Here is an 18,318-nt window from a genome sequence, read left to right as displayed (position 1 = left end):
TTGCCATTGTAGACATTGCTTCTGCTTACAGTGCCTAATCTCTCTAATTGTTGTTTTCAGTCATAATTGTTCACATTTTTGTGACTCGTAAGCATCTGTAATCGTTGCATGTGATTTAGCTCGCTAACAATCATTGAATAATAGCTTTAAGGTCACAGTTGTGTACTAGCATTGATTACCCAGAGCCACTTGGCTGCACAAATACTTTGATTTTCTATCAAATGTCAAATCATTTTTCACTTTACCGAGTCTAAAGACTATGCTACAAATGCATATACAGTTTTTTTTAAATAATCTTGAACTGATAATAGTTCACCGAGGACTTTAGTCCGTGACACCATCTGGACTAGTTAATTTAATGAAGCAAGCATTCAAATACATATGGGTGACTCTATTATAAGGGCTCATATCATTTTACTGCCTACGCATCTACTTGTCTTGCTGTAAAACTTAACCAAATGACTAATCAATTTTGAGTATCTTTTATTAATCTAGATAATTTACAGTTCCACTTGTAATTATTTGAACCAATAACTAATTAAAAATTAAGCTATAATGGCCCTTTTTAAATGATTACAATGAAATTATATGCTTTATTTCCCATTTTTTCATCCCTGTATCTTTGGATGCATCTAAATTATAGCCTTGTTTATTACTGGTATGTCCAACCATTTTTTAACATATCAGTTGTATTTTTGATTTTAATATATTGTGGTTAAAATGAACTAAGCCAATGATTTTGATGTTTAAGGTTCAATTATTTCCAGTGGGAGGCCATGGGCATGTTAGTCTCAACGTTACCGGTCAATCTGTGAATATTGTTGATTAGTAACAAAATAATTTAGGGTTTTGTAAATAATTAAAGAGCAGGTGGCATAACTTCATTTCATTATAAATTTTGAAGTACATGAAATGCATGCTCTTGATGTGTGTTAATTTTCAAAACCTGTAAACAGATGCCAGCATGACTGATTGTTTCTCACTGTCGTTTTCAGTCTTAGCATGGGAGCCAAAAATGGTTTATGGTTCACCTTAGTTGGTCTAAGCTGCTTGATATAAAGATTTGAGCACATAACTCTAAATGTTGTGGTGTTATGCTTGTTGGACAGTAAATACAAATTGAAGGAGAGGAAATCTGATGCTTGAAATTTATATTTATTATTATCACATCTGGAAAACATGCTATTGGGAATTTAACTTGATTGTTAAAAATGTAGCACTTATATGTGATATTTAAGAATGTATTAATTCTGAACTTCGGCTCATAAAAGTATATTCATGTACCAAAATATTAGGTGATGTGATCCTCATAATAAGGGACTGGCCATGCTCATTGAAATATTTACACTTGAAAACTACAATGAGTGACATTGTGTAATTCCGGAGGAATTTAAACCAAATTAATTATACTGCACAGTGTCCTTGTTTATGTTAAAATGTTCTGGATATTGTATTATTGGTTTGAAAAGTCAAATGGATATCTGTGTTAGATTCAGCCCATTCCAATTAATTGTTTATTGTTCCTCATACATGTATTTTTTAATCAATAATGTTGACTAACCCTGTTTTATGTATAGTATGAGTTAATCCAAAAGTAAGTTGTAAAAAGTTCGTGGTTTGGCTGATGATTTTCTCACGAGGAGTTTTAATTATACATTATATCATTTGCTTGTCAAACAGTTGCTAGCATTGCCTATTAACAGTTGGTCTACAATGCAGCTGTCTGTTGTGTTGTGTGTGCGTGTGTGTGTTAAAAAGTGCTGATATTATATTTTGGCCAAATAATGTTGAACTATCCATTACCTCATTACTCTCTAAAAGTCATATATGTTTCCAAGGCTCTTTCTGCCAATCTGGCCTGTGATGGAATTTGTGAAACTCACAGTGGTGTGGGTTTCCACCATCTTGTGTGGGTAACTGCATAGTACAAAATGATTCCTTTGCAATAGTCTTCGTAACCTTAGTAGCAGCAGCTATGCAGGAGCTCTTGTAATCAACATTAAAATTCATACTGACATTTTGTAGTGTTTGATAACGTAACGTGGTTGTCTGCTGTGTGTATGGGTGTGCATGACTGTGTACGAATGGAAGCGCGTGTGTATGCAGGTGCGTGTAAGTAAATGTATGTTAGTGCAATTCTTGCTTACTATGAAATCATAAGGCAGTTAGTGAACAATAAGTATTTTGCCAGGAAATGCATTTAACAACACTTATTTTGTATATTAATACCAAAGAACAATAACTATATTTCTATCATTCAGACATAGGCGACCTCCTCATATTCAGCCATGTCTTGATGCTTGATTTTGAATGATTGCCTTTTACTGCCAGTTGGACATTTATTAATATTATACTCCACTAACATTTTCTATATCCCCAGGGGCCTTATTGGTACCTAGAAAAGCTTATGCTTACAGCACTTTCAAAGCAAGCTGCCTGGGTATTTTGCTTTGGCTTAATTCAAAGCAAGCTAGAACCAAAGATAGCTTATATGCATTTTATATAATAAATGCATGTGTAACTGTTCTTATGTTTTATCTTTGTGTATTTGGCAAGAGTGTCATGTTCTAGTAAGTTGTCAGCTTGTTTAAATGGTGTAGTTGTTTTTGATGTTATGGTTTTTATGAGGAGTGAAAATGCATATAATTTGCATCATGTAACAGTGCATCAAATAAATTTAATCTGCTTTGTCCTCAATTAACTGGAAGTTTTAATTAATTGCCAATTTTATTGAAAAATTAGAAAACTAGTTGATATTTGTTTAGAGGATTGATTGATCCTTTTCTCATTTCTGTAGCTGAAATGCTATTCCATGTTTGTCTATTCATCTGGTTGGTATTTCATTTCAGACTTTCTCATTGGCTGCATATTTTATCTGTAGTTGTAATTTCTAAAGTTTTGAGGTGAAAAATAATAGTGTATGTGTGCTGTTGAGTAAGGTCTGTGGTCTGTATTTCTGTAGAAGTTGAACAAAGATACTGTCATTGTATTTTTGACTGCCATTGAATGGTTATACAAGGCTAACTAGGCTGTTCAGGTAATTTTTATCCTGAGAAAAATAATACTTAGTATTGTAAGGTGCAGTTTGCTTCAATTAATGTTTTCAAAGTGTTGAGGAATTGGAAAAATAGCCATAAGTGGGCATATTTTAGATTTGGTGGTACACAACATGTACTATCCTACTTTTTATTCTTCCAGATGTATGCTTTTTTCCAGTTAACTCGTTCAGTGATACAATAAAGCCATGCCTATACTTATTAGTGGTCAAAATTGATGGCACCTTGCACATAATATTCTAGTGCTTATTGTAATACTTCTTGCTCAATGAGTTTTTGTGTATAAATGGCTCATTATATCCCTTGATGATATAGTCATTGAAGAGCTTTCCTGGCCACATTTTTTGTGTCCAGGGAAATGTCTTCTGTTTTCTACATAGTGTTTTTATATCCTGGGCATTTGGGTACGTAACTGTTAGGCTTTTTCCCAATCATTTCTTGAATTTTTTCAAGTTGTTGAATGCTTTTGTGGTGACAATGGTGGCTGTGGTATATGTTTTCACTTTATTCTAAATTACTTGCACTTAATTTATCAATACATGATTACTCTTATATATTCTTCCAGTTAAAACCCTTGAAATTATATATGTATTATTGTATTAAAAAGTGGGTAAAACTGTAATCTCTATTAAACCTCTCTTTGTGCAGGAAAATAGCCACATTTTGCTGAGTTTTGTCCCAGAAGAGTGGTTTTGAATTAGTGTTGTTCAACTGTATTATGAGTATGGAATAAAAATTACTAACATGACCTGTAGCCTCAAATTTACTCCAGTTAGCTATGAGTGAATATACTTCAAAGCCATTATATAATTGTATGACAAATAATGCATTGCAGAAAATCCTAATACAATACATTTAGCTTCACCAATACAGGGAATTTGTAATTTTTCAAATCTAAAACTTGAATTCAAATTATGTATGGATATTGTTGCTTTACTTGTTAATCACTGTGCAATGAGTAAAGTCCATTTGCTCCATGTGAAATACAAGGTGGGTTCAGATCTGTGTGATACTTTGAAATTGAACTGCAAGTATTTCATGTAGGATTGTGTGTCAACAGTTATAATAAATTGTCATGTGGATTCAAATGTTTGTTTTTTTCTATGGTGTGAATGAAAATGTTGCCCTGTTGTTGCCTTAACCATGGTTAGGTTTCAAATAGAATGATGAGTGGAAATATGATAGTCCATACAACTATTTGCCAAATCATCAATGTTGGTGTCATACTTAGAAATATACTCATGGTAAAACTGAAATTCCTAAGATTTACATTTAGATGATTTCTTAGTTTAAATACTATTTATCAGGCAGGGTTAGAGCATGCTCTGATGTATTAGGTATGAACATTCACTTTTTGTTGGACCATATATTTTATCAAAGTTGTTATAAGGTCATTTTTTTATGACATTGCTACAGACATTCTTCATGAATTTATCTGGCAAGTAATCCTGAAATAGCTTGACTGTCCATTACCCGGGATTATTAACAATGGATTAGTCAAAGTTAATAATTATGTAGTGATATAATAAACACTATGTGGTTATAATATTTGCATGATGCTAAACAAAATGCTTGGATTTTAATGAAGCAGAAACAAAAGATAAGTTCATCGAGCAGCCACAAGTTACATAATGTGATTAAAGAGGAAGTCTGTAGATTGAGGATAAGAATAATTTAATAAAGATGCTACCAATTTCAGAGGAAGACCAGAGTGAGGGAATTGAAGGTGTGTGAGGGTTTATGTAAGAGATTTATAAAATCACCAATAAACAGCGTCGAGGAAGGTAAGATAATTCTGGATGTCTACTTTAGCGAGAGCAGACATGAAAAGAGAAACAGTAGAGTTCGGAAGACATGAAGAAGCCATTCGTGACCCTATGGTCGAATTTCAAATCTCCTAATGCCAATTTACCTAGCAGTGGAGGAGTTCAAAGATAATAGCTCACTTTGTGGTGTTTTGGAGGGAGGGTATGTTAAGTTATGCCCTATAGATAAGTAAATTGAGCTTGCCAAAAATTTTTAAGTTGGGGCAACATACTGGCCAAATAAGGGAACAGTAAACTAATGTAGGGGAAGGGAACCAGAATATAGTATATTGTCTTGAGGTCAAGAAGATGGTTGATTTTGGTGAACCTGTGTAGGAGACCAATGGGAGACATGACTTGGAAGGAAACGTTTTTGAATTGAAGGGGGAAAGTGTGGAATCAAATGTGTATAATGAATCTTTTATTCTCAGGAAATGACTTCACACTTGAGCCTATATACTTGGTACTTAGTTCATTTATTGGTGGTTAACAGTATGGGCTTCCGTGAGGGAGAATGGACAGTTAGGAATGCAAAAAGTATAAGGTTCAGGCCCTACACCAAGACCTATGGGCTCCCATTTAAAACAAGGGATATCTTAATAGGTTGGAGTGGAGTGCAATGACATGAGCTAACCTGGTCATTTTCGTTGCAAAAATATTTGCGTTAAGTCGCACTAGGCACTGATATTTTTTGTTTCATCCAGGGCATCAAATTAGACTGGGATGTGCTTTGATTCCGACTTGAGAACCAAATCGTTATTTGTGCCAAAAAAATTTTTTTTTTAAGTTTGTCTTGGGGAGCAGGGAAGGCTTGCAGAAAATATCAATTGAATTATAGGGTCCGCACAATAAGTATCGGGACAGGTTCCAAAAATCAAAATTTGTTGCAGTAATCATTACAATTACTTAATAATCTCCAAAATACATTCCTCCTGCATCGATACACTTAGTTCGGCGCGTCTGCCACTCGTCAAAAGCCCGCTGGAAGTCGGTTTCCGGAATACTGTTAAGGGCATTTGTCGCCATAGCAAGAGAAAAGGGCAAAGATATATTAGTATAGAGACTGGATTGATGGCATATGGTATAACCTACCTACTGGATATTTTTACCTTGTGTATACAAACCATTGAATCTTAGGGACAATCATTTTGAATGGTTGCAATAATTTTAGTATACATCCGTTAATTTTATTGAAAATTCACAACATACTTCCATGCAATACTGGATCCACATATGTTATTAAACCCAATGAATGTTAATGTTAACTCAAATAGAGAAGAGTACAAACGTATGTATCTATGTTGATTAATTGATTTGTGTAAGCAGAATATCCACTTGAATACGTCATATCTGTTCTTATTATTGGACCACTAAAAATATAAATACTTAAAATAGCCACACGTTTTTACGATATCGACAAAAAATTTAGGATGATCCCAAGATAAATTCAGATATGGCAAATATTTGGATGTAACAGAATAATCTAGGTATGGTTGAGGCTTTTTTGTTGAGAGCTATCGTGAGGAATGCTTCTCATCCACGATAGATTTTGTAAGTATGTCTGGTGGTTAATTTCCACACTGTTAACTTTATCAACGGGAAAGTTTAACTGACCTTCAAATGAATAGTTAAGTAGATTTTAATGCGCGTTAAATTAATTTTACCAGAACTCTAAATTATTGGTGATATTTAAGTCTTTTAATGATGCACATTCCCTTGACCTAATACATTGATAAGCGCAATAGTTTTAAACATTCCGCCGTTCTGCTATGTTAGCTATACAATTGAAGTGCGTTATACGTGGTTTTATGCTTGAACTTGCAAACGTAATACAAAAAACATCAATGTTGTTACTTAACATTAGTGATGTAGTTCCTAAAATGAGTTTTGCGACATTTGCTATTCGATTAGATAAAATTTGTGTTCTCGGTATGGCGCTTATTGTTTAGCTTCGCTATAATTTGAGTAATGAATGGAGATAAAACTCTCAATTCCGATTTGAATGACGGTCAGTCTGGAAGTGAAAAAGTAAACATTGATAATGATAGCAAGAGCTTCGCGAAAAATGAAGAGGAAACGAAAGAGAATGATTTTATCCCTCGGAAGACGACACCCACGGTTACGGAAAAGGATCAGGATGTTTCATGTTCAAACAGACCTGAACGTGTGTTAATAGTTAGCAGCAGTGAAATTAGAATTGATGAGATACCCGAAAGTTTATCTAATAACTGTTCCCTGCAAGATAACGAAGATAGAAGAGATGTTGTTTTATTACAAAGTGACTTCTCTAAAGATAGCGTTGAGGAACAGAATGATAACCCTAACCTGGGAGCTGTCATGGATGGGTTCACTTCTAAGGGGTGTAAAAAGGATGCTAATGAAGTTAATTTATGTAGTCCCAAAAGCGAAAGTGCCGCGGAAAACACCCCTGTGAGATCCACTAAAGATGAAGACACTGAGTCCACCAAATCTGATTCATCTGAAGACATAATCCCTAGTTCAACGGACTCGTCCAGGAAGAGTTATAGTGATCGTAATGGCATGGCTCGAGATACCATAATTTATGAAAATATTTCCGAAGATGAGTTCACAACTGATAATCAGTATGATATTTCGGAGTCATTCCTAAACCATCCTGTGTACAAATCCTTGGTCCAGGAGATGGCTTCCTACAAGGAACAAGTTGGATTGTACCATAACGAAATTGACAGGTGCCTATTTTACTTATCGATTTTACCTTATGGCGGCATTTAAAAAAACAAGTTAACTATATTCTTCCATTTTTTCCAGGCTAGAGACAGAAAACCAGCGTTTAGAAGCTGAGAAATCCCATGAAATATATATTGTTCAACTTGAAGCCTTGGAAAAAACAATTGGGCAGCAACAAAAAACTATTCAGATAATTACAGAAGAAAAGAAGCACTTGGAGGAATCAGCAGCCAAAAGTTACCAAGAATTGAAACATGATTTGGAAACCAAATTACAGAAGGTTTGTGATTTGAAAAATACATTTTGTAGAGAGAATGCATGTATTGTTCCGTCGCATTGATTAGCATTATTTAAGTAATTCTTTATTACGGATGCAATTCATTTTGGACATGGCTAGTTAAATTGATTTGGTCGCTGGATGGGACAATTTAAAACGCTTTTCATGTCAACTCTCTCTTAAGTTGAAATTGAAAATCACAGGATTATGTATATAAATCAATCAAGTCTTCCAGTTTTTTCCATCAAATTGCCATCCAGCTGCCCCATCCATCAAATTTACCCTCCTGCCCTGTCTGAACTGAAACCGGGAAATTCATTAAAAGTTGTAAACAAAATGCGTATCTCCATAGTAAAATAATTTTTTTTAATTGGTTGACGAGGTGGAGATTGACCACTCACCCATATAATTCCTGGAGGACACAGTTTTGCAATTTAGTAATTTGCACCAAAAGTTTGGACGTGTAGGTATTTTTCTTTTAGTCCTCGCCTGTAGACAAGCCATGACCAGGAAATGTACCTGGTCGTCCTAATTGTGCATGTGATACATTTAAATTTGAACATTATTCATCTGCCAATTAATAAATAATGCACATATAGTTGTTACAATAATACACTTAATGTTGAAATCAATGCCATGCCTACTAAAGTGAAATTCTATTTTTAAAGGATAATTGTGGGAGTAGGATATTAATTAATGTGGCGCCCTATCCATTCATACAAGCCCACATTGCTAAATGTTTTTGCTTTTAGCACAAAAATCATTTGCATCAGCAACCATTTATTCAGTTTATTAGCAGGAAGCAAATGATAAAGATTGTTTAATAAACTGTGAGGGTTCTTTTCCTATGAAAAAGTAGCTCAGTCTGCTTATTTTATTTGTAGCAATCACTGAAGCAAAACAGTGAGTTAGGTACTACATCCATTTGAGTTGAGAACAGGGGATCAGGATGGTTTGTTGGTTAATGTACAGGCTTCCCAGCCAGAGGGCCCGGGTGCGAATCCTGGAGATGACATATTTTGTATCCCGATCCCTGCTTGAGGTGTTGAGTGTATAGAGCACTTTCTGTGAGTTTGCCATCCCGCAGATGGGACGTTAAACTGCAGACCCCAATGGGCTTTTTGATAAGGGTAGGCTAATGCCAATGCCGGGTTTCTCTCCACCCTTCCTCCTTTCCCATCCATTCCTAATGCCCCAAATTGCCTCAGTTGTCAATCATCCTAAAACTACTACTGGATTGAGAAGTTTCTCATATGATGTGGATGGATGTAGTCTCTGAAAATTTTTCCTCAGAAGTTTGCAGTGATGCTTTTCCCCTCTGCAGAGATATTCATAGCAAGCATAGGAATGTAATGTACCAGCATCAACTTTGGAGTGTCATCTAATGTTAGGGTCATCTTCGCAAAATATCCATAGCAGATTCTAAATGGTTGGAGATCTCTGGCAATCTCCTTTTCCTAATGATTTCGAGGGGAAGAGATTCTTTAATCTCATCATCATCTTCCCTCTGTACCGCTAGTCTGAGGAGGTATTCATTGTTTGGCTAAATTATCCTAGTTTCTAATTTTATTGCCAAGTAAATGAAAAAAAAGATGCGGTGTTGATAATTCATGTGGGTTCATGTATTAGGCTATGTAAGTCATATGAGTATTTTGTATGTCTCTCAAATCAGAAGGGGCATGCACAAAATTAATTTCAAAAGTGCAAAGTCACCTGTTATGATTATACATCTGTTGTGCATATTCACAACTTTAAGAAGAACATGTCATTGATTAATATAGTTACTAAATCACTAAATGGTGTACTGTAAAGTCAATTTAAAATAAATTCACCGGCATCCCATTTAGATGCATTAGCTATACACTCAAAAACGTTTTCTTCTACTATGGGAACAGGAATTACATATTTGTCATTTGTGAAATTTTTGTTTGCATAAGGAGTAATATCAAAACAAATTTTAGATGGACTGGCTAAAAAAGAAATGCAATCATAACTCAGTAGCTTCAACTATTGATCTCATATTCATTCACCCAGTATTCCAGTTACATGAGAGAAACCCGTTTGTACTTCTTTGCCCATGATTGGGCCCATATACTAGCATTAGGTTCAAGGTATCAATAAAACACACAAAGAAATACATCCTCCTGACTGCCTTTTCTGTCAAAATGAACTTTCAATTTTGAGTTAACTTTTTATGACTTGCTTTAATTCATCATTTTCAATAACACAGAAATCTATCAATGAAACTAGTACTTTCCATTTTTTGACTCTTCAAATGTGACAGAAGAGTACTGAATTGCAATGATAAAAGCATCATTAAAATGAAATGTTTCATTTAAATGCTTGCATAAACAGCAGCGTGACTTCTTCTTTCTCCAGCTGTATGGTGCCATTAATAATAAAAGAGATAACATTATCAGCTATATTCCAGTTGTTTTATTATGTTTTGATCGGAAATATAAATGATGAAAGATTTTTCCCATTGAAATGAACTTTTTGAGTTTCCCATAATGTGCATTGTATATGTGGCAACAATTTTTCAATCTTATTTTTCATTTCTGATTATGTATCTCTTTTTCAGATGACAAAAATGTACGAAGGTGCTAATCGAGAGAAGGAAACAATGGTGGTGAGATATGCCACATCAGAGCGTGACGTCATTGAAGGCAAAAAACAGCAAGATGCCTTGGAAAAGAAGCTCCGAGAATCAACCAAAGAGAGAGAGATTCTTGTGAGCAAAGTAAAGGCGATGAATGGAGAAAAAGCTCGAATTTGTCTCATGCTCGATGGAAAGGTGAGGTCTTAACACTCAATGATTGCTCTTGTAGGCTATTTCCAAGAAGTCAGTATTCTGAGTGTCATCCAGTATGATGCCTGCTTCCCTTTTCCTTCAATGTATCAACTGATGTGAAAATAATCATATTATTTAGTTATGTTCCTATAGTGCGAAGGCCATCACTCCATTTTAATCCATGAATGTACACCTTTGAATCTTGATGAATGAGTTCCCAGCAATGAGTGAGTGTTTTTCACCTCACATTAACATCCAGAGTAATCACCTAAGTGTAGCCAACAATGTAGGCAGCAATCAAAGGAAGTTTATTACTCCATAATGGAAGCTCCGTAAAGCTGATAACTTTTAAAATCAAATAAAATGTATGCCATCCCATTTCCTTGAATATTAGTGACATGTTATGGCCTGTTGCTAATGTCAAATGTTAGCTTTATTTTTTCAGGTAGCTATAGACATTTATTTTTCCTAAGTAGTTATAGAAACAAACTTCCAGTAATGGAATAAATTTCGTTTATTGCTATTCAAAGAATATTTATAAGAAAATAAAAGTTCCGAAGAAACTGCGGGAGATGCCGCAACAGTAACTTTTAACGGAGTGATCTGCTAATGTGCATTTCAATGCAACAATTTCAGACAAGGCGAATGATTTTTACACTCTGAAATTGTTGCATCAAAATAAAAGTTATTCCTATCTTGGTTTTCTATTTCTAAAACTAGGTCAGAAATATAAAATAAGATCAAAACATGTTACTCAATTTGGCAATCAAAATATTTCCAGTGAATCTAATGTGTTGTTTAAGGCATGTGGACACATTTTACTTTAGAGTTTCAGGAAAGTTCCAAATTTTTGATTAAGTTCCATCGTCTATGTTGAATCCAAGATGTGAAAAAAATTCACCATTGTTTTGTTTGAAAGGGTATAGAATTGGTGTATCTTGGTTGGCCTATTTGTTGTCAAGTGTTTGTTTCTCTCTACCATTTTAACATGAAAAGATAACGGGAACTTAGTTTCTCATGGAATTGGAGAAATTCATGAAAACAAATATGTTTTACAAAAAGATAGAAATGTACGTGTGCCATGATTTCCAGAATAGAAGTTTATTCTCTACACCAACCTCATAGGGTTCCAGGATGGTGCGGTGGCTAACGTACTGGTTTCCCACCCAAAGGCCCTAGGTTCGAATCCTGGTGGCGGCAGATATTTTTCATTGGTATCCCTTAGGCCTACTTGGGGTGCACTGTGGAGAGCACTTTGAGTGAGTGCGCCGTCCGTTGAATGGGACTTAAAGCTGCAGACCCCTTGGTGCCTTTCATTAAGAGTAGGCTAATACTGATGCCGAGCTTCCCTCTGCCCCTCATCCTTTCCTATCCATCCAGCAGATGCAATATCCTTATGTAGTTTATGGCTTAAATTTATGTTTTCCAAGCATTTCAACTGATATACTCTTTGTGTAATTTTATTACAGTGCAATGATCTCTCGGAAGTTCAGAAGGAAAATGAGAAGCTGAGAGAAGAGTTAAACATGCGTGAGGTTAAATTGAAATGGACTCAGAATAAACTCAAAATTGAAACGGAAGGCCATAAAGTAAGTATGTGCATAAATATACTATATTGATGGAAATTTATGAAAAAATAAAAATGTGTAATCAATATATTTAAGCACCATGTATATGGATCTATGCATTCCCACATCTAAAATTCTCCCATTTTATGTTGATGGTCTGTTCAAAAGAAGAATACGAGGGTCATCCGGAAAGTAGTACCCGTTCGTGAAATAAAGACACAAAAGTAAATATTAACAAACATAAAAAATTTTATTTGAAAGAGGATACTTTAAACTACTTCTCAACATAATCTCCAAGCAAATTAAGGCATTTGTCATAACGTGTGACAAGTTTCTGTATTCCTGCTGCATAGTCCTTCGCCGCCAGCTCATTGAGATACGCGAGGGACCCATCTTGCACAAATTTTTGCATAATGCAGATGGTGTTTAACAATTTCATGAACAATTGTTCGAGAAACATTGGGAAAATGCTCACAGATGTCATCAATTGTGACGCGCCGATCGTTCCTCACGAATTCGTCAACTGAGCTCACCAGTTGGTCTGTAATGACAGACGGTCTCCCCGAACGCTCATCGTCGTGTGTGTTCCCCCTCCCCATGTTGAAGTTGCGACACCACCGCCGAACAGACGACTCGTCCATTACATTGTCTCCATACACCTCCTTTAATTGGCGATGAATATCACATGGGCGAACGTTTCTTGCATTGAGGAATTTAATCACTGCCCTCACTTCACAACTGGCGGCGTTCTCAATTTTTTTAAACATTGTAAACAATCACAGAAACAACACAGGCAATGCTAGCGTCACGCAACTTGGCTCAGAGAAGGCAGACAAGCCACTGAAGCTATCTGACCTCGTCCAGCGGCTACTCGCGTCGTCAGCACTTCATGCGGCACGAACGGGTACTACTTTCCGGATGACCCTCGTATTTATCTAAAAATTTGATGCTCTAATACTTCATTGGTTACCTCACTACAATAGTTCCTTAAGCTGCCTTTTCACAAAGAATCATTCTGTAATCGATTCTCTGTTTGAGTAGAGTCATACATAATTACAGGTTGTGTGTTCCTGTCACTGCTACGAAGCATTCTTTAACTTTTAGATATGCTCACAGCAGCTGTTCCTCTATTTTTTCTGACAATTTCCCCCTTATGACTTCCCTAAGGGATGTTTCACTCAAGCCACATACTACCATGTAAAAGAGTGAACTCATTTTACCACAAGGACCTGATCTCTTGGTATCAGTTATTTTTTATACTCCTGCTTTCTTAATTAATCTCTTCTTGATGTATTCAGTCACTCTACTTGGTTTGGATAAAAATTATTGGGAAGAATTTTTTCTGGTGTGAATGTACATCGCAGTGCACTTGCACTGTGCAGGCTTGTTGGTGGGGAGGTCTGACCTTCAACATTGACCAATAGCCTGCAAGTGTTCATTCAAGCTAGATTGTGTTTTTAGTGGCCCCCTGTTTAGTGACTCAGTGCAAGTGGAAAATGCAGCAAATGATTAAACAGCAGCAAGCCATCAAATTTTGTGTTGGACTGTGGAAATCGGGTATGGAGACATTGGGCATGTTCACCAATTGTTCAAGGATGAAAGCATGTCACAAACTGCAGTTTTTAAGTGGCACAAGCTCTTCAAAGATGGCCAAGAGGGGATGTAGGATGCATCCCATGCAGGATGGCTGTTGACATCAAGAGCCGACAACAACGTGTACGTGAAGTGCTGAATTCTGACCATCTCTTAAGTGTATGCATGATTGCAGATTGTATTGGCTTTGATAAGATGGCAATGCACACCATTATGACTGGAAATTTGGTGATGCAAAAGACCCGTGCTAAACTCATCCCAAAGGTCTTGATGGACAACCAATAGCAGGGTCAAGTGTCTGCTTGGGGAGACTTTCTGCAATGCATTGAAAAAATCCTGTACTTTTTGAGCAGTCACGACTTGGCACCAGCAGACTATTACCAATTCTCAAAAGTGAAATCCTCTCTTAAAGTACACCACCATTGGACCCTAAGTGCCCTCAAAGAAGCTTGCACATGTGCCCTTAAGGATCTTCTGCAGTCTGCCTGCAAGAGAACCTTGGAGTCATGGAAAAGCTGCTGGCAAGAGTGTGTCGATGCTCAAGGGATGTACTTTGAAGAATTTTGAGGCATTCTAGCAATATCTGAAATAAATCAATTTTTCTGAAAATGTTCCCAGTACCTTTTATACAAACTATGTACCTTTTCTTTTATTCTTCTAAAATTTAATCAAAAGCTTCCTTCTATGTGTGAAATTCACACACCTTTGAGTAGGTGTGCTTGTTATGTGATTATATTATTATCATTTTACAGGTATTTATGTTGAAACTGTATTGAAACTAATAGAGCTTTATCCCTTTCCGAAAAGCAGTTAACCAGGGCACAGCCTGCTCCTATAAATTTGCATTACTTCATTCTCTATTACTCACTTTTAAAAATGATTATATAACAGAATTAGATAAAAATAAAATAGGTATTTAAACTTTGAAAATTGTGTGTGCTTTAAAGAGACGGCTGTTTTAGTGTAATTAATCCTTCGATGAATTAATATTTTTGGAAGAAAAATTTTCCTCTGAACTAAAAAGTTCTAAAAATTTTTGTCAAGTCAAAATTTGAAAATATAGCAAATAAAACTGCATAAAGTCTTATTATTATTATTCATTAGCAAATCAAAATTTATGAATTCACATTGCATGTCAGCATCTTCCAAATTTGATTACAGCCACTCTGCTTGTGGCAGTTAGGTTTAATGGATTATTCTGAGTTGAACAAAATTATTGGTTTACTACAGGAGGTGAGAGAAAAATTAGACAGCCAGAATTTAAAGTTGCATGCCTTCAAAGATGAGATTGAAAGTATCCGGCGGGAGAGTCAAGAAATGGTCCGAGCATATCAAGAAAGCCAGGAGAATCGAGCTCACACCCTTGGTACAGTAGAAACTGAATATTTCCACTTTGGAATATTTTGAGCTGCCCTCATTGAAAATTAAATTTTACTGCAATTAATTGATTTTTATAGGCTTTAAAACTCAATTATGCCCTTATTCTTAGTGTATTATCGATTGAAACAAAAGCATCAAAGCTACAATGTGAAGAAAATATTGGAACCCAATAACATGTCATACTGCATGTGTTTAACATTTCCCTCTCTGCTGAGTGTACTAAAATCTGACGTTGCCTCTGATAGGCTAACCGATATGAATTAAAAAAATTGGTATTAAACTCAAACATGCTCAATTTAGAATAAACAATATGGTTTAGTAAAATAAAATTCTAATAAGCACAGCACAATTATTGGAGTGATATTGTAAATTATCATGTTGAAAAACCCATACAAAATATGTAAGAGAAGTCTCTTAGTTCAACAAAAAGCCCAGCATTCTGCATCATATTATTAAAAAACTTTGCCTTTGAACTCTTATTAGTTAAATATTTATTGTTGAAGGCGGAATAAAGTCTATCACTGCAACATAAGCTGCTATGCACCAAGGTTGACCCTGAGAAAAATAACTGCATTTTAGATATCAAGATTAGCCTTATTGAGAGAGATTAAATGCTTTTCTTCTAGTTTATGTGGTTTTGAATATTGGAATAATGTGTTAAGTATTCCTGCCTATTACTCAGCTTTCAATGTTTTATCTGGCATTTGTTTGCATATTGTTAACTTATAGATCTTCAGCTGAAAGAACAGCAAGCCCAGTTAATCATGGAACGCCACGAGAAGGAAGATAAAGAGGGAGTTCGTAGGATTCTGCAGCAGGAGGTGGAAAACTTCAAGTCCAAACATAAGGTCATCATTGAAGAAAATAATCATCTTTCTGTTAAAGTGAGTTTTGGATAACTTTTTAAACTATTGAAGCAATTTTACTTTAAAATAATTGACTTTTACTGAATGATTTCAAAGGGAGATGAACCATTCGAATAATTTGATCCATGCATATTAGAAAAAGAGGGCTATTCTTTCTCTCCTCTTCCACCACATGTGGTACTTCAATGTTTGTTTTTCTTTCTATTCATTTTACCTAATCCAGTCTTTTCCATGCTCCCATCTCAAAAACACCCAATCTCTGCCTACCATCTTGTTTCTATGACCAATCTTTTGCGTCATATAAAACCACACTCCATATCAAGGTTTCCAATAATATTTTTTGGACATCCTTACTCAATGTACCTGTCATCAACTCTCACCTTGTGAAAGCAATTCATCTTCTATTATCCTTACTACTTTCATCATATTGGTCCAAAAAATCTTTAAGATAGGTCAACTGCTCCGCCTTCTCTAGTTTTTTGTACCTCCAATTTTAGCATTTTACTTAGCCTTCATCCTTCTTAAAAACCCTTTAACCTTTGTTTTCTTTACATTGATTTCTTAAATCTATGAGTAAATTTATCAGTCCTTTCATGTTACTCAAATCCACCCTTGGAACTCTCCATAAATTTGTTACAACAGTTGGACACTGACATAAGAGGGTAGTCCCACCTAGTAATAGGTAATCCTTTAGGAGTAAACACATAACGAATCAGTGCTCTGGTAAGAGATGTGGTGTGGAAACCTTTCTCTTGCTATTCCCGTGAAGTGATTTGTGAAGATGGAAAACATTGAGATTCGAGCAGTGATTAAATATTTCGTAATGAGGGGCATGAGAGCAAAGGAAATTCATGCTGACTTTCAGAATGCTCTGGGGAACTCTGCTCCTTCACATTCAACTGTCACCAAATGGAAAAATGAGCTTGTTTGGTTGGGACAGCTTAGGTGATGATCCTTGTAGTGGTCAGCCAAAATGTGCCGTTATCCCAGAAATTATTGCAGAAGTGCAGACAATGAACGTGGATGATCGCCACCTGAAAGTGCAAGAAATCACTGAAGTTGTGGGGTTGTCATCTGAACAGGCATATCACATTTTAACTGTGGAATTGGGTATGAGAAAATTATCTGCTAGATGGGTGCTGCGACTCTTGACGCAGGATTACAAACACATCAAAATGGAAATTTCGGAACCAAGTTTGACCCATTTTAAGAGCAACCAACAAGATTTTCTTCACCAGTTTGTGACCACAGATGAAACTTAGGTTCACCACTATACCCCAGAGACAAAACAATAGTCAAAGCTATGGGAACAATTGGATTCACCGTCACCAAAGAAAGCAAAGGCAATACAGTCAGAAAGGTGATGGCTCCTGTTTTCTGGGATATGAAAGGGATTCTGCTTATAGATTATCTTCTCACTGGTCAAACAATGACTTGAAAATACTGCACTAACCTCTGGGACCAACTGCAGTAAAAGATACATGAAAAAAGGCCAGGTTTGGCAAGGAAGAAAGTCATCTTTCATCAAGACAAGATGCTCACACAAGTGTTGTTACCATGGCAAAAATACGTGAACTAAGATACAAACTGTCACCATACCTGCCTTATTCTCTTGGTTTGGCTCCATCAGATTTCCATCTCTTTCCCAAGCTCAATATTGTCCTTGGCAGATGTATGTGCTCTTCAAATGAAGAAATAACAGCCAAAGTAGATGGATATTTTTCAGGCCTGAAGGAATCAGATAGCTGGACCAAGTGCATTAGTGTGCCGTGAGGCTACATTGAAAAATAAAAAAGTATCTCTGAGGTAAATCGTTTATTTCTATTCCATTCTGATAACTTTTCAAATTACCGTCATATGCAAAGGTCTGTTCAATAGGTGATGGTTGAGTTCACTCAATACTAAGCCCAGTGGTGTGTGAAATCTACACATCAGGGGTAGGGGGCCAGATCCTTTCCCTGTGCCACATTTGGTTTCCGAGGAAGTTCTGGTATCCAAAATATCACACAGCTTGGGTGGAGCTGAGGGTGCCCAGAGAGGTGTAGCCAGGAATCCAACCCAGGCCCTCTGGTCAGTAGTCCAGTGTTTTACCCCTGGACGTCCTCGTCCCCACTTATATTATTTCAAAATGAAAAAAATTATCACTAAATAGCCAAATAGAAGCTAATGATATCAGGGGGTCTGAAACTTAAAGGTAATAACAATCATTCTTGTTTAACAAAAACTTGTCAGATGCTTACAATGACTGCTGATATATCTTTAAAATGTGAAAA

The 18,318-nt window shown here is 35.9% G+C and overlaps 2 protein-coding genes across 5 annotated transcripts in view; both read left to right on the top strand.

Annotated features, from left to right (window-relative positions):
- Window positions 1-4,144, top strand: part of mura (ring finger protein murashka) — a 44,024-nt gene extending 39,880 nt beyond the window's left edge. For both annotated transcript variants that reach the window (XM_071592940.1, XM_071592939.1), the window contains one exon: window positions 3,705-4,144. The gene's annotated coding sequence lies outside the window, so the exon portion shown is untranslated. The remainder of the gene's footprint in view (window positions 1-3,704) is intronic.
- Window positions 4,145-6,677: 2,533 nt separating this feature from the next.
- Golgin104 (Golgin 104) overlaps window positions 6,678-18,318 on the top strand; it is a 28,715-nt gene continuing 17,074 nt past the window's right edge. For all 3 annotated transcript variants that reach the window (XM_071591635.1, XM_071591636.1, XM_071591634.1), the window contains exons 1-6: window positions 6,678-7,572; window positions 7,652-7,850; window positions 10,429-10,641; window positions 12,108-12,227; window positions 15,030-15,165; window positions 15,909-16,063. In XM_071591635.1, coding sequence (XP_071447736.1) covers window positions 6,830-7,572; window positions 7,652-7,850; window positions 10,429-10,641; window positions 12,108-12,227; window positions 15,030-15,165; window positions 15,909-16,063 — 1,566 coding nt within the window. In that variant the 5' untranslated portion in view covers window positions 6,678-6,829. The remainder of the gene's footprint in view (window positions 7,573-7,651; window positions 7,851-10,428; window positions 10,642-12,107; window positions 12,228-15,029; window positions 15,166-15,908; window positions 16,064-18,318) is intronic.

This window comes from Hetaerina americana, unplaced genomic scaffold (genome assembly GCF_022747635.1).
Source record: "Hetaerina americana unplaced genomic scaffold, ioHetAmer1.1.p SCAF_5, whole genome shotgun sequence".
Taxonomy (NCBI): domain Eukaryota; kingdom Metazoa; phylum Arthropoda; class Insecta; order Odonata; family Calopterygidae; genus Hetaerina; species Hetaerina americana.
Note: the sequence above shows the minus strand (reverse complement) of the source record. Positions and strands in the feature narration are given on the sequence as shown.